Source organism: Hemicordylus capensis, chromosome 2, assembly GCF_027244095.1.
Source record: "Hemicordylus capensis ecotype Gifberg chromosome 2, rHemCap1.1.pri, whole genome shotgun sequence".
NCBI classification, from domain to species: Eukaryota; Metazoa; Chordata; class Lepidosauria; order Squamata; family Cordylidae; genus Hemicordylus; species Hemicordylus capensis.
This window is the reverse complement of record NC_069658.1, coordinates 304,316,843-304,340,178: the sequence shown is the minus strand read 5'-3', so window position 1 is coordinate 304,340,178 and position 23,336 is coordinate 304,316,843. Positions and strand designations below refer to the sequence as shown.

The 23,336-nt window shown below is 42.7% G+C and overlaps 2 protein-coding genes across 5 annotated transcripts in view; both read left to right on the top strand.

The window, feature by feature from the left end:
• Positions 1–10,394, top strand: part of FLNB (filamin B) — a 113,867-nt gene extending 103,473 nt beyond the window's left edge. For all 4 annotated transcript variants that reach the window (XM_053293802.1, XM_053293801.1, XM_053293800.1 and 1 more), the window contains 7 exons: positions 193–330; positions 433–548; positions 3,485–3,617; positions 4,851–5,027; positions 7,553–7,771; positions 7,959–8,162; positions 8,612–10,394. In XM_053293802.1, the coding sequence (XP_053149777.1) occupies positions 193–330; positions 433–548; positions 3,485–3,617; positions 4,851–5,027; positions 7,553–7,771; positions 7,959–8,162; positions 8,612–8,799 (1,175 nt within the window). In that variant the 3' untranslated portion in view covers positions 8,800–10,394. The remainder of the gene's footprint in view (positions 1–192; positions 331–432; positions 549–3,484; positions 3,618–4,850; positions 5,028–7,552; positions 7,772–7,958; positions 8,163–8,611) is intronic.
• Positions 10,395–15,303: 4,909 nt separating this feature from the next.
• On the top strand, positions 15,304–20,855 carry LOC128347855 (protein ATP6V1FNB). Its single transcript, XM_053303051.1, has 2 exons — positions 15,304–16,035; positions 18,613–20,855. The coding sequence occupies exons 1-2, from the start codon at positions 15,504–15,506 to the stop codon at positions 18,729–18,731; spliced, it is 651 nt and encodes a 216-aa protein (XP_053159026.1). The 5' UTR covers positions 15,304–15,503; the 3' UTR covers positions 18,732–20,855.
• Positions 20,856–23,336: the final 2,481 nt, after the last annotated feature.

Here is a 23,336-nt window from a genome sequence, read left to right as displayed (position 1 = left end):
TATACAGTTGATGAAGATTACTCTTTAATTGGGCAGCGATCCTCCTTGTTATATAGTTTTATTGGAATGCATCTCAAGAATACTACCACCTTGTATGGGACCACAACCTTATTTCCACAAGGAAAGGATTGGGGGACCATATGCCTACTTCTGACAGGAAGCTAATCTTATTTCGTCTTTGTTAATCAACAGCTGAATTCAGTATATGGACGAGAGAAGCAGGAGCTGGAGGACTCTCCATTGCAGTAGAAGGACCAAGTAAAGCAGAAATTGCGTTTGAAGACCATAAAGATGGATCTTGTGGTGTGTCGTACACTGCCCAAGAGCCTGGTATGAAATGTAGTATTAATTACTAGAAACTAATGAAATTGCACCTGCAAACAATACTTCTGCATTTCTAGTTTTATTAGAGGAGTCTTTTGTGTCTTTCAGGTAACTATGAGGTGTCCATCAAATTCAATGATGAGCATATTCCAGAAAGTCCTTACCTGGTTCCTGTGATCGCTCCTTCAGATGATGCTCGTAGGCTCACTGTTATGAGCCTTCAGGTGAGACATAAGGAAACATCTGCATGACTTACCACAGGCTGATTTCATCCTTGTTCTCAGGCTTTTATTTTTACTTGCTTGCTAGCTATATTTCTCACAAATTCTTTGCAGGCAAATAGAACTCTAGTTAGAGAGCAGCATCTAACTAGATGATGACACCCTCCTTTTTTGTATGTTCAGCCAAGTTTAAAAATAGCCTCTTTGGCACAGTGATGCTATGCTACAGCTCTGAAAGCCTTGGCATATTTACACACACTTTTTTTGGTCAAAGTTTTAAGTGCTTCAGTGTAAGACACTGATCAGCTACAAGCATTGGCAGCAGTGGTAGTTAGGTTTGCAGGAATCCATGTCTAGCCTCATTGCTATATAGGCAAGGTAAGGAAGACAAACATGGAACATTTACTTTAGGTGTTGCAAGGATGTGCATGGGTGAACTAATAGGGGGCCCCACGGTGAGCACACAGCAGTAATTCTAGACATATCTACAGATGGCTCAAAACCACAAACCTGTGATTCAAATGGTTCCTAACCAGTAACCAAAGAGTTGCAGACTTGTGTAGGCTTGGCTCTGTATATAGCCATTTATGTGTCTTTGTGGTTTGCAATAAGCTTAATGTAAGTAACACTTTAAGTGTCAGTCTTAAACCTAAAATACAAGTAACTTGGAAGATTCTGACTGGCTTTCAGCCAGAAAGGATTGTAGATCTCCCTAAATGTGGACGCAGCAATACTTGGGTGGCTTACTCCTGCACTTAAACTGGGCATTGGTTAGATTATACAATTTGGGAATGTGTACTCGTATGTTAGTACTTAGTGTGTCAGTGTACATTTCTAGCCAAACCTCCACTAAAGCAAAGGAGTTACAAGGAGTTAATTAGCTGTTGTGGTACTGATGTTTTTCTTGTGTTTCATTTAAAGACTCCTGACAGAATGTGTGTCAGTTGGCTTAAACCCTGAAGAGGGCAATAAAACTGGGGGAAGGAGATAATCCTGTGGCAGAAGCAGTATTTTGGCACTCTAAAACCTTTCATCCATTTCAGTGTCCTGTGTTTAAGCTTTTGCTCAGTTCAGTTTATTTCTCTCTTGAGGGTAAAGCTGTAAATGGGATCTCTCAGGTAAGCTATGCATTGAAAGCAAAGCTCTGTATTCTGTCATGGCCAATGATGTAACTTGAATTCCCCCACTTGCTAAAGATGGGAATATGCATGTAGAACATCTGCAACTACAGTTTTCATTGCATATAGTGCTTGGTACCCCACACAAGACATGTGCATTCTTGTAATCTTTTGGGTTTCCTTTCATTGTGAGATACTCGTAGTCTCTAGGCATTCTACCAAACATGCTTCATTTTGTACAGAAAACAGCAGACTCAGTATTACATCTATAATATTGCTTTCAGCAATGCATCAAGTCTAAAACATCTTGACAGAATGGATTATCATTTGCTCTAATCAAAAATGGATTATTTAGCATGTGGGCACAAAATTAATACCGAAGCAAGATTACTCTATACTTGGAATAGATCTTGCAGGCTAGAATTGAAAAATAAAACCAGGAGATAACTGGTCCCGTGCTAATTGAGCAAAGAGGCACCTTTTTAAAGTGGTGATTTAAAGCAGGGGGAGAACAACTGGCCCTATCCAACCCCAGCACAGCAGAGCTGGTCTTGTGGTAGCAAGCATGACTTGTTTCCCTAGCTAAGCGGTGTCCGCCCTGGTTGCATTTGAATGGGAGACCACATGTGAACAGTGGAAGATATTCCTCTTGGGGGATGGGAAGACCAGAAGGTTCCAAGTTCTTTCTCTGGCTTCTCCAAGATAGGGCTGAGAGAGATTCCTGCCTGCAACCTTAGAGAAGCTGCTGCCAGTCTGTGAAGACAATACTGAGCTAGATAGACCAATGGTCTGACTCAGTATACAGTAGCTTCCTATGTTCCTGTCTCTCCAGTGGCTGCTGCTGGTGTCTATCTTGTATTTCTTTTTAGATTGTGAGCCCTTTGGGGATAGGGAGCCATATTTATTAACTTATTTTTATTTCTCTATGTAAACCACTTTGGGAACTTTTGTTGAAAAGTGGTATATAAATATCCATAGTAGTAGGTACAGTGTGGGTGAAATAAAAGGAAGTGAGCCCATACCTTGGTAAAGGCTACTATACTTTTAGGAATAAAATTGTCATTATGAGAAGATCTCATCACTCTTTGCCCTCTGGAATTTACAAGAGAACCTCTCAACAGCCTTATTCCTGCCTTCAGTCCAAGGAAATGAGGGGGATGGTTCTAGCTGAGCAACTTCTTCATATGTTCGGTTGTAGCAATAATTGAACAAGGTGGGGGTGATGGATGTCCCTGGGCTGCTGAGAAAGAGGGAGCACCCACCCCCCCGCAATTGAGCCCTAGCTTGCTCTTTGCACTCTCCCTCCCCCCTTTCCTCTTCAAAGAAAAAGGTGGAGGGGGCAAGCAGGGGCCCTTCTTCACTCTTGTCCCCAAGACCCATTCCAACCTTGCTATGCCCCTGTTCATTGCTACCTTAGAAGTTCTGGTCCTGAGGCATGTAAACAGCAGAGCGAGTCAACTCTTCCACAGCTGGAATGTGTATAATTTTTATTTGTATGCTGTTTAACAAAATTCTCAAAGTGGTTTAAATAGCAAAAGAATGAGTGTATCAGTTGCTCTCCCCCTGCTTAATATATGGAGGATTACCACTTTTGGGAGGTGCCTCTTGACCCCATTGGCAGGGAGGTGATACCATTCTTCTCATTGCAAATGTGGTTCAGGTTTACTGTCGTTTGCATCTCTCAGGTCTTGTGCTACTTTTTAGGTAACTGAGATAAATCTGCTCTAGCCTTCAGAGACATTTAAGCACAGGATTTGTTTGTATTCCATGCAAGGCAAAAATGTCAATATGTCTGTGGTGATCTTGCTATCGCATTCTTAGGAGTCTGGGTTGAAAGTTAACCAGCCAGCATCCTTCGCCATAAGGCTTAACGGGGCAAAGGGCAAGATTGATGCTAAAGTGCATAGTCCAATAGGAGCTGTGGAAGAATGTCATGTGTCTGAATTGGAGCAAGGTAAGGCTGCAAAGAGAACTCTTCCAGAATTCCTTAAATATTGCAAGTGTCAAGTTCTGCTTGCAACATAATTTAAATATTCATAAACAGAACAAATTTCATCTTAACACCCATACGGGGGGGGGGGGGAATGCCCAGCAGCAATTCATTAGATATTTACTTTGGAACCAAAATACAGGGGGCAAGGGGCTGAGCCCCACCTTTCTTGGCCATAGAAATGAACTCTGAATAAAACCTCTTTTTGGCCAGTCAGCAGCTTTCCCAGGTCTCAGTGATTTTTGAAAGCCAGTCACTGTAGGCAGTGCTCAGCTAGATGCACCAATGATCTGACTGGGTGTACCGCAGCTTCCTGTTTTCATTCACTATCAAACCTGCTACTGGATTCTAAGAGGTGATTCTTCAATGTGAATGCCTCTTCTATGGAATAAAGCAACTTAACTGTCTACTGGTGCAAACAAACTGACCACTTAAAGTGGATTGATTTTGTACTGTTGTTGAAAATATATCTTTGAAAAAGGTTTAAAGACTATATAAATGTGATTGCCTTGGTAAGGTTATCTGACTTGCTCCACGTAGGTCCTCCACACAAGAACAACTTTTTAAAGGTGTTTGTCCTGTGCTCTGGACTATTTGCATGTAACCTTTTTGTAGGGCAGTGTGTGGTCTCTGTACCTATCAAAAACATATTTACCCAATGGAACACTTGGGTAGATGGGTTTTTGCTTCTACATGACAGTGGCAACACTCAATATGTTACCAGTTCTCACCAAAATAAGTGCAGAAAACGGCTCTGAACCTAACTTCCTGAACTCTCACTACTCCAGCAATCATTTTGTGGAGGAGAGCTGGCCATGTGGTAGCAAGCATGGATTGTCCTCTTTGCTAAGCAGGGCCCATCTTGGTTTGCATTTGGATAAGTGATTCTATGTGAGCACTGTAACATATTCCCTCTAGGGGATGGGGCCATAGCTTAGTGGAAGAGCATCTGGGTCCCAGGTTCACTCCCTGGCATCTCCAGGTAGGGCTGAGAAATACTCCTGCCTGAAAGCTTAGAGAACTGCCAATCCATCTAGACAACACTGAGCTGGGTGGACCAATGGTCTGCCTCTGTATAAGGCAGCTTCTGTCCCTCATTCCACTTTCAAGAGGCTAGCTCTGCTCTATTGTGTTAACATTTAGTGGCAAACTCCAAACTAATGTTAAAAACTTTCTTTGCCTGCATGTTTGTTACAGATAGATATGCTGTCCGTTTCATTCCACGTGAAAATGGTATTCATGCTATTGATGTGAAGTTCAATGGAAGCCATGTTGTCGGCAGTCCTTTCAAAGTCAGAGTTGGGGAGCCAGGTCAAGCAGATAGCCCAGCACTTGTTACTGCCTACGGACCAGGCCTTCAGAGTGGTATAACAGGTAACCCTTTTCTCTAATATTCCTAGTTGTAGTTCTCCAATGTCAAGACTATTGTCTTGAAAATCAGCTTGCCCTGCTAGCTAGCACATTGCAGTTTACCTAGGTTTGTTTGAATTATGATGCTAAATGAGAAGCTAGGAATGTCTAGGAAACGGCAGAAATAAATGCCAAAGTTAATTCTCAAAAAGGTGGTCTGATCCAGTTCACTTGTGCAGTGTTGTCTAGCATTCGCTCAAGGACAATAGGATATCAGATCATATTGCCTGTATAGAGACTTCAACAGGACACTTAAAGGAGGTGATACCTGTACACTGTTCTCTCAAAGAGGCTTTGCAAAATCAACCGATTGTGAGTAAATTGGAAACTGATGGTCACCTCCTGTGCCAAATTTCAGAGTACCCATTGACTAATACTGATGTTCAGCATTTTGGACTACAAGTGTATTGCTGTTGGATCTATAGTGAGTTCCAGATAGCCAATTGCTTATTATAAGCAGCTTGTTTTTAGGTCAATAGCTGTTCTAATAAATGCGGCTCATCTTTTTTGTCTGTCTGTCTGTCTCTCTCTCTCTCTCTCTCTCTCTCTCTGCTTTTCTAAATGCCATTTATCAGAAAAACATGTGAAGTATGAAACTTTTTATTAACACATTTGCATTAGAGACCAGTGGGCTGCTTTCCTACTGTGGTATATTAGCCTGAAGTACAAACAGATGTGATACACCACGTTGCTTGTACACCCCTCTGTGGCGAACAATGTCACTTGGAGAAAGATACCCAACAGTGAACATCAAATCAAATCTTTTACTGCGGTCTTAACCCAGCATAAAACATTAACTTATACAGTACAGTACAATATATGTAGTGAAAGAATTTTAAAAAGCAAGATAAACTTAGACAGTGATACTTATTTGAAGTTAGCAGTTAGCAAATATTTTGACTGTGGCCTGCCTTACTTTCAATGCTGCTGCACATAATTTAGCAAACTGATGCGTAATATAAGCACTTAAATCAGATTACAGAAATTCAACCATTTGGTAAGGAGCAGACTTCCCAAGCTGCCCAGAGATGTAAGTTTGGGCGGGGTATAAATTTGATAGATAGATAGATAAATAAATAAATATAGTTCACAGCAAAGAATCACATGCTCTGTTTCTGATTAGCATCAGAGGGTCAGAAGCAACAGTGAACATGCAAAGTTACCCTTATGGATGATGATTTTTCAGTGGACCACTTGTGAGTTAACAGACTCATGTGATCAAATTCTAGTCTGGGGGTGGTGGGGGGCATTTAAAAAAATATGCAGTGTATTATGTAAGGATGGAGTCTCAACTACGGTTCTAAATGTTCTACAGTGGAGCTGATGAAATGCTCTGTTCAAATCAATATATAAACCCTTTGGCAGTGGGAAGATGGTACATCAGCCTTTGAATTTACAGTACGTTTCAGGGAGACGAAGTTGTTGCCTGCAGGAATGACTTTAAGTGGCTTTCTCTCCATGAACTAGGCCTCTCTAGAGAGGCTATGAATAAGTGCCAAGCAAGGGCCACATCCCTTTCTGATCCGATGCATATGCTACCTTGGACTAAAAGACACATGCTATCCCCCGCCCCCCATCCTGTTGTGAGAGATGCTATGCTGCATTTATCTGCAAAACAAACCCCTAGCATAGAATTCTAATACTGCTAAGGCATGTGCGGCACACAATGTTCTTGCCCCCAAACCTCGTCTGTTTAGCAAAGCTTGTGAAATCCTGTAGATTGTCACACATGCATGTAGTTTGTGGGGCTGATGGCAACTTCCCAGCACATATATGTATTTCACTCAGTGTACAAGTGTGGTGCATTCAAGTCTCTGCTCACACGTTGACTTCCACAAGTGTATTCAGTTTGCCAGAAGTGACAAGCAGCCATTGGTTTAAATTCTCGGTGAATTGCAGTTTGTGATAGGTTCTTGATCTGTTTGAGGCTACAGGACTGAAAGGATTATACTCTCAGGCAGCTTTAAAGCCAAAGCCCATTGTGATTAGGAATGATGGGGAGCTATAGTCTGTCATCACAATGGCCTTTGACCATTGTGGCTGGGGATGATAGGAAGCCAATAATATCTAGAGGCCCAGGTTTGGGAACCTCTGCTTGCTTGAATGAATGAATGAATGAATGAAGTTGGTCCTGTTCATAGGTGCTCGGCAAGGACTGTAGCTGCAGATGAGGTTTCTGACAGGATATTCAGGGTCAACAAACAACTATTGTTGTTAACTGTTGAAATGGGTATATGGTTCTTGCCCATCCAACTCTCAAGATGTAGCGATGGAAAAGTCTAACCTTCCCTTCCATTCATTTCAAAACCACCTGTGCGTGTGGCTTGCAGCACTTTAAAGCACGAGGGGGAGCTAAGTGACACTGAGGAGCTGTAGCCAACTGGTTTCCCTGTATCTGCAGAAATATATGGCAAACTGCTGCATGAAGCTGAAATTGGTGCACTATTCATATCTGAACACACGCCTCTTCCTTATGCTTCATTTTTCAGGGTTACAATCTGCATTTACTATTGACACCACCAAAGCTGGTCCTGGTACCCTTGCTGTTACTATTGAGGGGCCATCAAAGGTGAAAATGGATTGCCAAGAAGCTCCAGAAGGCTACAATGTAATGTACACACCTATGGCTCCAGGAAACTACTTAATTGGAGTTAAATATGGAGGACCTAGTCACATAGCTGGTAGCCCTTTTAAGGCAAAGGTTACAGGTAAGACTAGGGAGCAGTGTTGCCAATGTGAACATAAGTTGCTAAGTGCAGAAGGAAGTGGTGGCAAGGGAGTGCCATGGACTGACATCTGTGTTTAATGTAGCTCTGGAATTTCCTATCCTTGGCTTAATCCTGCTGTTTAAACTGTGGTCTTGGATAATGTTCAATTACATATTGCTATTTTTAGGTCAGCGGCTGGTTAGCCCAGGCATCTCAAATGAAACTTCTTCCATCATGGTAGAATCTGTGACCAGGTCAACAACAGATACCTGCTACAGTGCCATTCCCAAGTCTTCATCTGATGCAAGCAAAGTTACCTCCAGGGGTGCAGGACTTTCAAGAGCTTTTGTGGGTCAGAAAAACTCCTTTACTGTAGACAGCAGCAAAGCAGGTAACTTGCCGATATGTAAAGTTTCAAGTGAGGGTTTCTACTGTTGTAGTGACCAGGCCCCAGATGAACAGCTCAGGTTGGTGGCCTTGGGTAGAGGGGCCGTAGGTGTTCAGCATGTTTTTAGTACTTCATATATTCTAGCAAGAATGGCTGAGATGCTTTTGACAGTGGGATGTTGGATTCTTCACCCTTATACTAAAGGGCAATCATAGCAGCCATTGGTGGTGAATTAGTTGCAAAGAAAAAGCACTATGTCTTGCCTGGAAGGACTACTTAATTTGCTTGTTCTTTCTGCATTAACATGCCTGCAAAGATTATATTGCTTGGGTACATGTTTATAATTGGTTCAAACATCTTGAAGTATTGGGAGCGGGGATAATATTTAAATTTGAGATGTTGCTAGAGTAAAGACCTGCTTCAATTACTTGTAATCCACGATTTCTCCCTAGGTTCAAATATGTTGTTAGTTGGTGTCCATGGACCTACAACGCCTTGTGAGGAAGTATCTGTGAAGCACTTGGGAAACCACCAATACAATGTAACATATGTTGTCAAGGAGAAGGGTGACTATATTCTAGCTGTGAAGTGGGGTGAAGAACACATTCCTGGAAGCCCATTCCATGTTACTGTTCCATAAGACTGTCTTGTGTCAAACTCTACTTTTCCACAAATGAAATCTTTCAATGAAATACTGTGAGCATCCTGTTGAGAAATATAGTATCTTTCTGAATACAGATCACATTTTTAATACACCCCAAATTTAAGTTCTAGAACTATTTTTAAAGTGTTCTATTTTGTCTTAAGTATCATTGTTATACTGTAATGTGTAAATTGAATGTCCTCTTCATATTGTACCTTTCTAAATCATTAATACGCAAGAATCATGTAGTAATGAAGGGCACAATCCTTTTTGTGGATTTTAGAATTTACTTGCAAAACTGGAATTTTTGTCTTGGCCAACTGGGTATCTTAAACTACTGACTTGTGATGGGCGTTTTTAGACTGGCAACTTTACATTTAGCAATAGCATATCACTTTGGGTGTTGCCGGTTGGTAGTGGTTTAAAGAAATGAGGTAAAAACTAGTCCTTCTCAATGTGCCTTTGTATACTTGGTTGACTTAACATCAAACAATGAAAACACATAATAGTGTTACAGCTAAACACTAAAACACCCTTGCAGAATGCTTGGCTGTTTACATTTGGGAAAAGTGAACATTGTTATATATTTTTAAAGGAAACAAAATTATCAAATCGGTTTCTGGAAGCTTTCATCTCTAATGCTCTGGTTATGATGTTGGTTTGCTTTAACCATGATTATTGTTGACAGGAGGTGGAGTTAGGTTACTGTAGCAGAGATGCATCTTGCTGGGCACCTGAAGTCATGATCATTTGATAGGCTAGATGAACCCTGCCTTAAGTCTTGTTCCAAGAGAGAGGTGCTTGTTTCTGTACACAACAAACTTATTTATGCTTTTGTGTAACTTGCATATTGGTTATGAAGGCAAGATGCTGAACTTGTGACACAAAGGCCTTAGTCTACTATAATGGTTCAAGATTTGTGCTCATGATACACCTGGTGATCTGAAAACTAACCTAGACAGTTAATTATTAGGAAGTCTGGCTATTCCTAATTAACTGGGCAGCTTAATGGAGCTTACTAAGAGAAACTTAGTCCAAGAAGTTCCGTAAGGCTTACTAGTATTGTTTGCCTTCCTTTCATGCCCAAGTGTTTATCCCCTTCATTGTTCAGAATAAGGAAATGAGCACACTGCCTGCATAACTTTCAAAATGACTAAGGTTTTTCAACATTCCAAACATGCAACAAACAGCTACTACAAAGCGGCTGTGACTTTTAACATTTTTCCCTCTGAGCTTTAAGTGTGTGTGTGTGTGTGTGTGTGTGTGTGTGAGATGGAAGAAGACACTTAATGGGAAAAATGTTGTTCCTTCCCCTCTGTCTAGTAAGATTCCTACTTGGTCAGCTATTATTTTTGTAGTTTGTATATTCAATGCACTAAGTCCAAGCACAGCTTTTGGGGTAAGGGTGAGAATAGAGTAACATGACTTTTTTACTGTGCTGTTTGCCTTAATGTGAAATACTCACTACATTGGAAACTAAAGGAAAAGCAAAAATAAACTGGAATAAATGCAAGATTGTAATATTGTATCTCATAACTTATTAAAACCATGAATGTTTGCTTCATGAAATAAAACATGCATGTTAAAACCAACTTCGACTGGCTTTTCAGTGTTGACTCCTATAGCTCCTGTCTGTCCAGATGGAATAACACTTATACCTGAACTTCCGGTTGGCTTTCAGTAACTGAATCAAGACAGCAAAATGCTGAACAGTAGTGAAGAAACCTTGAATAATTATGAAAAAATGACCAAAATGTACATGTGATTGTCCCCTGGTAAAAGCAGGACATATAACCTTGTCTTGCGCTTCAAATATACAGGAGCATCCTTTAGAACTGGATAACACATCTCCTTGGAACAGCCCCCATATGTTCACAAGAGGGCATTGGGATGTCTGGAGGATGTCCTGATGGATGCACTCGGCACACCCTCTTTTTCTGCATGTGTGCTGGACTGGTGGTATTTCAACTGGTCACATGCAGTACATGTACAAGGATGGTGGAGATCTTGTAAGCTTGTTTGCACTCAACGTTACAGTCGTTTAATTTGAATTGAGGGGCCAGTGAGGCAGGTTCAAGTAAAGTCCTAACTTGAAGTAGGATAGGGCCAATCATTCTACTATTCAGCATGCTTTAGTCTTACAACATCTAGAGGAGAAATATTCTAATCTACCCCGTTCCACTCTTTTTGCTGCCTTTGTGGATTTTAAATCAGCATTCGACTCCATATCCAGAGATAAATTATGGGAAAGACTGTTTAACTCCTCTATTGATCGACGTCTGCTACTTTTAATATATAAACTCCACAAGAACTCACGTCTGAAGGTTTGATGTAGCTCAGCTGGAATCCTCACTAAAGAAATTCCTACCTTTCGAGGAGTGAGGCAAGGCTGTATACTTGCCCCAGCTCTTTTCAATTATTATATTAACCCCATTGTGGATATTATTACTAATCCATTTTTCCATCCACCTAAATTGGCCAGTAGACAGGTTAATATTTTGCTTTATGCAGATGATGCAGTAACTTTATCTCGGCCTCCTGTCAGCCTCCGTAGAGCGCTTTGCTCTCTGGCTAATTTTTGCCATGAATACGCTCTGGAAATCAATTATAGCAAGTCCAAAATTATGGCCTTTGCTAAACACCCAAAGACCTTGAAATGGTCTTTGGCAGGACATAAACTAGAACAGGTTAAGACCTTTAAATATCTTGGGGTTGTTTTCCAGGCCTCAACGAAACGCCAAGCACATCTGCAATATGTTACCCAAAATGCACATAAATCGGCATTGGCCATCCAATCATATTTCCACCAAGATGGGGCTCAATTTGTACCAGCCGCCCTTAAGTTATTTACAGCTAAAGCCTGCTCTCAGTTGCTTTATGGGTCGCAGTTGGGCCCGTATACTAACTGCACTCCACTAGAGATAGTTCAGGCAAAGTTTCTGAGATCTATTCTACAGATCCCTAGATGTGTTCCCAATGTAATATTGAGGATGGAAACTGGCATGCCTAAGATGGAAGCCCGGATGTGGTTTTCCATTCTCAGCTTCTGGTTGAGATTGTCTTTCTTTTCTACAGGCCTTGCTCACTTAATTTTTATTGATAAATTTAATTCTAGCTGGAAGCAGTCAATATCTCACCAAATAAGTTTATATGGCTTTAGCCTGGATGGTCTATTAGAAATGGGTTTTTGTCACGCGAGACTGATATTAAAGCAGCGTATCTATGATATGGAAATGCAGACGGATCGATCTTTAATCTCTAAAGAAGTTTTCCTAGGTTTACAAATGTATAATACTAAACCTGCGAATTACCTGGGTAAGATTACTATCACTAAATATCGCAGGATGTTTACATTGGCCAGATTTAATGTGCTACCTTCAGCTGAATTAGAAGGTAAATTTAGAGGGATCCCAAAAGAACAGAGACTATGTCCTTGTGGCTCTGGAGAACAGGAGTCTATCTTTCATATCTTACTCCGCTGTCTTTTTTATAGGGACTTACGAACTTGTTATATTTCCTCCTTACTGACTGATTTCCCAGGGCATACAGATGCATTTTACGTCAACTATCTGCTCTCAGATCAGAAGGAGGAAGTAACATTTAAAGTTGATAAGTTCTGTGAGGCAGCTAAGAAAGCTAGACAACAGATGGTAAATCAGATTATGCTAACGGGAAATTGCTGATTAGGATGAGTCCATGTTCCTGATTATATTATGTATATATTATTACTATATTACGTGTATTATTATGTATGTAAATTTTGGTCTATGACCATAAATAAACATGACTTGACTTGATTGACTTGAAGTAGGAGGGTAACTGGCTAGTTCAAAGGACAGTGTGGGACACAGAGGGTAGCAGTGGGGGCAATATGTTTTGTGCTGGCCAGAAAAACACGTGAGCTCTTTATGTATACTTGGCACCCACCCTATCTCCACTATATGGATGAATATTAAATTGTTCCTTTGACTTCAAAGTGGTCCTTCCGGGAATGTTTTGTCCCTGAAAGCTGACAATTTACTCTCTTGCTGCCATGTGGTTTTGTGGAGGCTCTGCTTATATTGCTACAAACCTTGCATTCCTTTGCACCTGATCTTTCAAGAATAGCAGATGTGGGCAGGGCGATAACTGCCTGTTTGGCCTCTGTTACTCCAGCCATGCAATGTGGTGATGTAGAGTGATGAGATGGCTTTTAAGAACACTTTTCTCCACCCACAGGACTGCCTTTATTTAATCTGCTACCACCATCTACCCACTTCAGGATAGAGAAATAATCCCTTTAAAAAAACAACAACCCATACACACCTTGGGAACAAGGTTTTGTGTGGGTGTGGTGGGTTAGGAATACACAAGCAGAGACAAGTTGTAAAAGAACCAAAATAAAATAACTTGTGAAAAAAACCCTCCAGCATTATAAATAACAAATTAACTCTGTAATGACTGAGACAAAGCGAGTTCTTCACGTGTGGCTAGCTGCTACAGGCATGGGCTTAGATTCCTATTGACCATTCAGACCATAACTGGTTTGAACAGCCACCAAAGCTGAACAAGCAAAATGTGTGTGCTCTCCAGCATGGGTTCTCACCCTTGGGTCCCCAGATGTTGTGGAATTCAGCTCCCATAATTCCCAACCAAAGGCCATTGGGGCTGGGAATTATGGGAGCTGAAGTTCAGTAATGTCTAGAGACCCAAAGCTGAGAATCGCTGCTCTACATACCACCAAGGGCCAAATGATACGTTGCATTGTGCTAGGTCTTGCAGTGCTTAAGTTTTTCTCTCATACTCAGTAGCCAGAGAGGCTGATTGGGACTGCTGCATGGGATGGTGGCATTTAACCTTTTGCCCTGCCATGGTTCTCTTCCAGATCAGTCCCACATGTAGCTGCTGTTTGAAAGCTTCCATGGCTGCTAGTGAGTAAAAACCACTAAGCATGTCAGATTGTTAATCTGTAGTTTAGCCCAAGTGTATTGCCCTTTTCAGACATCATGCTGTGTCTGATGTGCATCTGGGTGAATGATTGTACAGTGAACCTAGTACTGGCCACCTTAAATGCAGGATACAGATAGGAAGTGTACTTCTGTATATGTGCTGACCGTAACGCATTGTATGGATATAGATGGGTATGTATATGCACTGTGCACAGATTGTCCATGAATTTAACATAACATGAGTAGGGCTGAGAAGCTATTATCAGTAATCAGCCTCATTACTTCTTAAAACCTATGCCTTTCCCTCCCAAAGTTAAATTGTGGTCTTCTGCTTCACAAAGTTAAACTTTGTTCTGCTGGGCTTTTCTACTGCTGAGAGAGTTAGAATGTTCTATCTTTTTTAAAAACAAATGGTCTTTAAAAAAAAAATGTTTTGAGAATGCCTTGGGTTCTAACAATGGTTTAAAAGTGCTATGTTTCTGCTGGATGTCAAATGTATAAGATCTGGGGGAGTTTACCCAGTTACATACAAAAGCTTATATTGTTTTTGCCTTGCCATGCCACTCCTAGATGCAACATAAAATCAGAGTTCATTGTTACGAATTACGTGTTCGGAATATTTGCTTCTCCTTATAACTGGCCTAGTCGCTGTGCACTTGGGAGGAGGTATATCCCCCACCCACCCCCCCACCCACCCCCAATTTAGGTAAGCATTTGTATCTTTTAACTTATGGCTGTACTCCAGAGGTCTAAACTCTCCTTTAGGGATGTGGTAGTTATTGCATTGTGAATAATGCATTCAAGAAGAAACTGGCTGGTATAAAGCTTCCCACTACACAGCATTCTCTGTCATCTTACTAGTTGCCCATGTCGAATCTGCTTACATCAAGGTGCTTAGCTTTAAGGGGCCTGAGGCAGCTATTCAAAATTGCAGGAAAAGATATAAATATATATCTATATTTGCATGTGTGTTCCTTCCCGCTATGCACATTTCTTGGAACAGATTTATCCCTCTGCTGTACTGCACTTCCTTTCAACAATCACCATGACTACTATATTGTTGAAGGGGACTTTTTCAAAGGGATTTGAAATTTTATGTAACACACACCACCACCACCACCACCAGACAAAATGTGCCTATACTGGGGCTGTGTTATACACCCAATCCCCAGGGTGGGTTTTTGAGCAGGGCACAGAGCCAGTTTCAGGGAGAAAAATACAGTCACCACATGAAATGGGAGCCAGTCTAACATTTTGTGGCTTCTGCAGTGAGCTTTGCTATGATTTACTTTGGGCTAATGCCAACACAACTTAAAACCAGGGAAATCAAGCTTGGCAAATCCATTGCTTGCTTGTGTACAACTCCATTTCAAGACTGGGTCCTAATTTCCTCACAAGCATTTCAGTTAAAATCACCCTGTCTTTGAACTGCCTATTTTATTAGTAGTAGGAGGAGGAGTGCGGGGATACTGCTTATTGGTCGGCACAGGTGGGAGGAAGTAGGGAATGCTCTTTGCTGCTTTTCACTTCGATTTGCAGGTCTGCAGTCATGGCGGGGGGGGGGGCGGACAACATTAGGTTTTAGGTAACTAATACCACTGTTAACTGATTCTAGCATCAAAACTTAGTCCAGATAAGGTTTTCAGTCTCTCTTGCTCTTTTAAATTTAGCTTTTCTGACTTATAACAGCAGCTTCTGGGGGAAAATGAATGTCAACTGCAGACCCTGTGTGGTGGCTGTAATTTGAGCCTGGCTTCACTGGCCCTTTTGTGTATGTTTCCTTGGACACCAGAGGCAGGAAGTGTTAACTTACACCAAGCACACAAGAATCACCATGCAGACTCCAGTCCTCTGTCCAGGGCCATGAGAGACCTGCTAACCACACGGGAGCAGGATGGCTGGAGGGAGCTGATTAGCAAGGAGGCCGCCTGCAGGGTCGGCTGGAAGGCAAAATATGGGCAAAAATACCCACGGCAGCTGCCAAACTATGGGATCTCCAGGAGAAAGGGTTTCTTGCCTGCTCTCTGCCTCCCTGAGGCAGGTCTGGGGTCTCCAAAATGTCCAGAGCAAACGGCGCAAAGGGAGGAAGGACAACAACTGTTAGGGGAGAAGGAAGTAACTAGCCATCAGGAACCCCTTCCAGAGATGAGAGTCCCAACTCCTGAGATAACACAGTTGCTATATCAGGGCTTCTCCCATGAAGGCAAAGGAAGATCCCACTACCTAAAGGAGAGAAAGATGAAGAGCCCTGAGGAAAAGTTCTGTTACCCAGTGCTGTCGTCATGGGAATATGGCTGGCGCTTAGGTAAGCATAATTTGTTGGGTGGTTACCCCATTGATCTTGCAACACAAAAGGTATATAGCTATTTTGCTAGTGACAAAATAATACAAAGAAACCTTTTGAGCCCCATTTTGCAAGTATATATATATTTCGGCTTTCCCCACTTCATGGACTTTGCTGAGGAACCAAAATGCTGCATGAATTGTAGGCCTTGTTTGAATATCACACTTGGAGGCCCAATGGCCAGTACTACAGCAAGGTACTGAAGGTACCTGCTGATGGCTCTGTCTCTCACATTCCTGTCTACCGACCTACTTATCTCACATTTATATCCCGCTCTTCCTCCAAGGAGCTCAGAGCAGTGTACATGGTTATTTTTATCCTCACAACAGCCCTGCTAGGTAGGTTAGGCTGAGAGATACATGATTGGCCCAGAGCCACTCAGTGAGTTTCAAGATTGAATGGGGATTCGAGCTCAGGTCTTCCTGATCCTAGTCCAACACACTAACCACTTAGTAGCAGTCACATCTTACTCTGCAAAGATGAAACAAGAGTTCTCATTTCCTGCAAACCACCAAATTGCCAGCTATGTTGTCTTTGCAATTTTCTCAGAAGCCAAAATGTAAACTGCCTGCATAATACACTTCCCAGGTATCAATAAGGCATATCTTGTTGGTATGCCTTATTGGTACATTGCTGTTACTAGAACTGCAACCATGGTACTGGTCTTTTTCCTGCACCTTTTAATGGCTGCCGGACATGCAGAAATTCAGCAGGTGGAGATCTTGCAATGAAATTATGTGGAAAGGTGCACCTGCTCAATTTCTGTTTATGGCATAGCTGTTAAAACAAGCACAGGTAAAAAGGTGGGCAGCCCTTGTTTGCAGGCAAGACTTCTCTTCATAATGGGGCATCTGTTGTTTTGTGGGTTGTTTATAAGTAGGGTTTTGTTCAGTGTGGACTATTAAGCACAGATCCTCAGATCTGTCAGCCTCCAAAGGGACTAACAGTCAAAACAGGATTGCCCTTCAGTCAAGAGCACCCATTTTGGCCAAATATAGACTTAGAAGGCAAACTATAGGGCTGTTACAATTACAGGTGGGTGAACTCATGTCTTGTATTAGTCACTGCAAATTTCAATGCAAATTTCACAACAGGCAGGAAATGACTGGATTAATGATTATCTTATTCTTATCAATTTATGACTGATTTCCAAAGGAGTCTAGAAATCAGAGTGTTGAGTAGTTGGCACTCAGCTCCAATCTGAATATGCAAGCGTATCTTCCCAGGGGCACAACTTTTATTTTCTGATATACTAATATGAGTAATAGTATGGCTATTAGTAGGTACAGCAAATATTAGGAATATGGTGCTGCTGTTTAAAATTATGTATATTGTTCAATCAGCCACCTAATGGCACAGTGGGGAAGTAACTTGCCTAGGGAGCAAGAGATTGCTGGTTTGAATCCCCGCTGGTATGTTTCCCAGACTACAGGAAACACCGATATTAGGCAGCAGCGATAAAGGAAGATGCGGAAAGGCATCATCTCATACTGTGTGGGAGATGGCAGTGGTAAACCCCTGTTGTATTCTACCAAAGACAACCACAGGGCTCTGTGGTCGCTAGGAGTCGACGCCGCCTTGACGGCACAACATTACCAACTCTATATTGTTCCATCCTTGTGCATGGCACTTTACAGAGTAGAGATCTTTGCCCCAAAGAACCTGCCAGCTAAAAATGTACACTGGGCCTGGCCTGGGGAACAGAGGCAGAAGAAGAGGATGAAGAGCTGCACAGAGTGTTAAGGTCGGGAGAGGGGCCAGTGCAAGCAAGAGATGATGGTTTTGAGGGCTCATACAGAAGATTAAGCCATGCAGGGTAAAACTCACCTTGGAGTATTGTTTGCCCGTATCATTTTGCCAAGTGGTAAGGAGACTACTTGGTGCCATCTAGTGGTCCAGACCCTGGATATTTGACCACAGTCTTGCTTTGGGATCAGACCTCTGCGAATCTGAAGCTTTTTCCTTTCAATGAAAGATCAGGTGATTGGAAACAAAAGTAAAATCTTTTTTTTATTCAGTCCCTCAGATGTCTGTTAGCACCTGTATAAAGTAGGTCCTGTGCGATAATTAAAACAAAGTCAAGACCCTACCCACAGGCTTATGATTTTGTTTTTAAATAGATGACTAGGTTTATGGTGTGCAAGGGTCTAGCAAGTTTGAGTGGGCCCTGGGACAGAAAGCTAAAATTGGGTCCCTCTCCCTGCCTCATGGTCTTCAGAGAGGTGGAAGGGGGAGAGCAAAGAACAAGCTGTCACTCAGCTGGCGGGCGTCCTCTTCCCTCAGCGACCCAAGGACATTTGACCCCCATCCCTGCTTGTAACTTTGTTCAGTTATAGCTGTGCCCGTGATGGTGTGTGCCAAGGGTTTTTTAAATCATTGCAATTGTAAGCCACCTTTATTTTTATTCAGAAGCATTCAAAGAAGGATGGGACAACTTAGTAATAATGTTATATCAATCGTAAGTTTTACTCTCCATTTGCTTTTAATACCTCTGCATCATCTCTGAAAATAATTGATTGAACTGCACCTGTTTTTCAGGAGATGTTGTTAAGGACATCAGGACACCAATTTATGGCAAATCTCGAATTGTAAAAGATACCTTCTTCTTCAAAAATGGAATTTTCTACCATCCATCAAAAACTGACAAGCTGTCATGAATTTTAATATCTGCTCAAATGAGGAAATGTTTCTGCAATGTTGCCTAGCATGGATATTTGTTGTGGTGTTGGATGACACAAACTCTGTAATTACTTTCCACTGTAATTATTCTCTCAGCTTTAGAACATGCCCCTAACTCCTTCCTCCCCTCTTGGTCTCTCTGTGTAAGGTCAAATATTTCTTGTGCAATAGATTTAAAATACATATCCTTTTGTCAGAATGAGCTTTTGAGTTCTATATCTTGGAGGTGTGCACAACCTTGCAAACATTCTGGGCCAATTCTTGTGATATGGGGCCAATTCACATAACTGTTGTTCTGGTCAGTGCTTTTTCATTTGACCTCATGTGACTTCCTGAAATGTGATGACTACTTGAAGCTAGAAAGCAAATCAGGTATACAGCAGATCATGAGCCTACCACCAGCAGGAAGGAAAAACAGAGTTCCCACCACATGTATGCTAATCAGGCGCAAATCCAGCTGATGTGCAAATGCATATCCTCCATTCCGGTGGAGAAACATGCTAAAAGCCCCATCTGGGAATGCTCCAGGTAGATTCCTACCTGTGGCTTTGGAGAACAGCTGCCGGTCAGAGTGAACACTATGGGACTAGATGGGACCAGTAGTTTGACAGTACAAATCAGTCCCTTAGATGCTGGGTGGGGTATTGCATTGTTTTATTTGACTTTACTGTTTTCATACATGGGAGTGAACTCGTAATTCACTTATAATGAGAAATGTAAGACTTATGAAGATTTATAGCTGCAATTACATTACAGCTATACTGTAATTACTGACAGACATGCATATGCTGATCATCTTTCAACATGATAGTTCTTCTTGTCATGGGAACAATTAACTGCTAATGAACAAAAGTGGTGAAGCTGGATACAGCCCTCAGAGATAAGACACCTCTGAAACTTGTCCTCCTTTCCCCATAGATTTTTAGACAAGTGACTGATTTAACAGGATGCCCAAGTGTCTTTATAAGATTGCGGCTGCATTCACACAATCACAGCAATTCTGGTTAAAGTGCTAACCAGGATCACTGAGCTTCATGGAGGATCCAGAATTTCCAGGATAATCTATTCTGGCTAAATGAGGTTTAGCCAAAGCTGTTTGATCAGAATTGCCTGGAAATTCTGAGTTTTCACGATCAACTTGGTGGAGCTCAGCAATCCTGGTTAACACTTTAACCAGGACCACTAAGATTGTGTGAACACAGCCTATGAGTGACAGAGCCCACCTATATAATGTCCTATCCTCTAACTGTATGGAGCAGCAAACTGATCTTTGAACCCTGGCTGCTGCCTGCACAGGTCACTTACATCCAAGAGCAGAGGTGCGAGGCCCAAGCTGATGGTAAGGCTTACCAGAATCTCATTTTCAAGGGTAATTTAAAGAATGACTACGCCAGTGATTCTCAATGTTGGGTCCCCAGATGTTATTGGACTTCAACTCCCATAACCCCCAGCCCCAGTGGCCTTGGGTTGGGGATTATGGGAGTTGGTCCAATAACATCTAGGGACCCATCACTGAGAATCCCTGGTTTACGCTATAGCATAGGCACAGCTGCTCCTAAATGCCCCTTGTTTGGAACTATTTTAATGGATAGCCCCTCCCCCCTCCTTGCTCCCTTCTGCTGCATTGCTGCCAGAAAGGTGGGCAAAAGCCCTGTGGTTACAAAACTCAAACTAGTCTGACTGAAAACATGAGATTCAGAATAAATAGGGGGTTATGTTTGCCTTGTGGGTCTTGTGCTTTTGAGGGCACACATGGCAGCTGAGCTCTCTGCACAGTTAGGGCATACATATATTTTTGAGGAAAGTTGAGATACTCAAAACTGTAAGAAGCTTCCTGGAGGCAAGAAAAACTACATTGCAGTCCACAGCTTAGATTACTTCTCTTCTAGATATACACATACAATGAACTGTGTAACTTCAGCTATTCCAAAACCTGGGTGATGGTGATTTGTTTTTTCTTTTTCCTCCCTTCCTTCCTTTGGCTGTACTTGCTTTTCCTTGAGAAGTTAAAGAAATCCTATGACTCATTGCTCCACAGAGACTACTTGACTAGAACAAAATATCATAAAACAGAGCGCTGCAAAATAAATTTTGTGAATGAAGCCATCAGTTTCTGTGCACTAATGTATCTAAAAGGTGGCTCCTTTTAAGTAAACGTGAATAATTTCATAGAGTGTCTTATATCCTAGTTTACGATTTGACTGAAATTTGATAGCAACATGAAATATATTTTTTACTTTGTGATTTACTACAGAAATGTGGTCCAAGGAGTCAGATGAGAATAAGGGATGAAAATATCAGTCCACAGTGTGATATGTTACTGATATTCTATCCATGCTCAAGTCAGGGTGCAGAAGAGGGCAACCAAGATGATCAGGGGCCTGGAGCACCTCCCTTATGAGGCTACAGCATCTGGTGCTCTTTAGTTTGGAAAAGAGGTGACTAAGGGGAGACATGATAAAGGTGTATAAAATTATGCATGGAGTAGAGAAGGTGGACAGAGAAATTTTTCTCCTTCTTTCACCGCACTAGAAACAGAGGTCATCCCATGAAACTGAAGGTCGGACCAACAAGAGGAAGTACTTTTTCACACAGCACATAATTAATCTATGGAATTCATTACCATGGGATGTGGTGATGGCCACTAGCTTGGATGGCTTGAAAAGGGGCTTAGACAGATTCATGGAGGACAGGTCTATCAATGGCTACTATTGTGGTGGCTGTGGGCCACCTCTAGCCTCAGAGGCATGATGCCTCTCAATACCAGTTCCAGGGGACCAACAGCAAGAGAGAGGGCATGCAGATACCTCTTGCCTGTGGGCTCATCAGAGGCTTCTGGTAGGGATGTACATGGAACCGTGGCAGGGAGGCTCGAAGGTGGTGGGGGTGCCACCTTAAGAGAGGCGCACTGCTTTAAGAAGGGTGCCACTTTTAAGGGGGCACAAGGGTTGGCAACTTCCGGTCATGTCTGGCAGATGGGGGCAACGGGCAGCAGGGAGGTACGCTGCCGCCCTGATGGGCTTTCCAAAAGATGGACGCTGGTAGGAGGAAAGCAGCAGGAGGGGTAAGTGCACCCTCCGCTCTTAATGGCACCCCCCGCTCTTAAAGTGACACCCCCGCTGCCGTCGAACCGGCAGAATTGCCAGTCGTTCCAACCAGTTCAGAGGCCCATAAAGGGTCTCTGAACCAGTTCCATGCACATCCCTAGCTTCTGGTGGGCCACTGTGTGAAACAGGATGCTGGACTAGATAGACCTTGGTCCTGATCCAGCTGGGCTGGTCTTATGTTCTTATGTTTTTAAGCTATAACCTAGTCCTGTGATTCAGCTTAGGTCAGTGTTTATTTCATTTCATTTTGGTTTTGGTCCTCAGCATCTTAGTTTGTTTGCATTTCTCTTTTAACTGCTTTGAGAACTTTTGTTGAAAAGTGGTGTAGTAGTACTGTAGTTTAACTTAGAGCCCACCTTAAGGGCTTGTGACAGGTAGCAAACACCACACTCATTATTCCACCCTATACCCCGGGATCCCTAGTAAACAAACATCAATTGAATAAAAAGTCTCATGCTACTTCTGGACAATGTATATGCCTGAGCTTTGGTGAGTCTCCAGGGCAGTTGTTCTCAACCTTGGGTCCTAAATATTGTTGGACTATATAACTCCCCTGAGTTAATGGTGGTGTTGTCCAGCAGCAGCAACAACGATGGACCCAAGGTTGAGAACCCCTCGACTGTGCTCTGGGAGAAGAGAATTCCAAAGCTGAGAGGAAGTCATGGTGAATGTTTCTCTGCCTGCCCTCGTAGACATGACTTTGTGCATGTCTGGTGATTTACTGAAGAGACATCCCAACTGGATTTGCAGGCTTGTAGAGTGGGGTGGGGGTGGGGGTGGGGGTTTCCCATAACAATTGCACTGTTTGCACAAATACAGATGTGCACCACTGCAATCCTATCAGGGATGGCGGTCTGAAGGCAAGTGGGTATTTGATCCAGGAGAGAGGCTATCAAGCAAAGGTGGTGGGAGGGGTATTCTGAGCAGTGCTCCTTCATTTCCTATTGCCATTTCAAGTGGAAGCTAATGAGCCGCCTGCCCTGCTCTTTGACTCTGGCACCACCCTGCCCCCTGACACCATCCCCTCTTTCCTCAGCAGCACCACCCCCTCTTCCCCCTCCTTGGGTTGGCTTCATCTTCTGGGTGTGCTGCAGGCACTCTCTGATGGTGTGAGGTAGCGGCGGAAGCAGCAGCTTAGGTCAGCAGCAAGGACAGGGCTTGCATGCAGCCGCCACCGTCCTTGCCCTTCATTGTCGCTGCTCCTTCGCTCCAACCACCTGCTTGCTCTGTGTGTGTGTCTCCTTCCACCAGCCAACTAAGTGGGAGCATTTTGGGAGCAAAGCAGACAAGTTTATTGGTGGGAGGGAGGAGTGAAAGATGGAGGTGCTGGAACCAGTGCTGGAGCAGCTCCATCTGTCAGGGCCAAGAAAGGGGGAAAATGTACAGGGAGGTTGGCAGGCAGGTGGGGTGATGTCCATGAGGGGGCATTGGGCCTGATGGAATCCCTTTGGTGCCATGTGTCACCTGACAACTGCT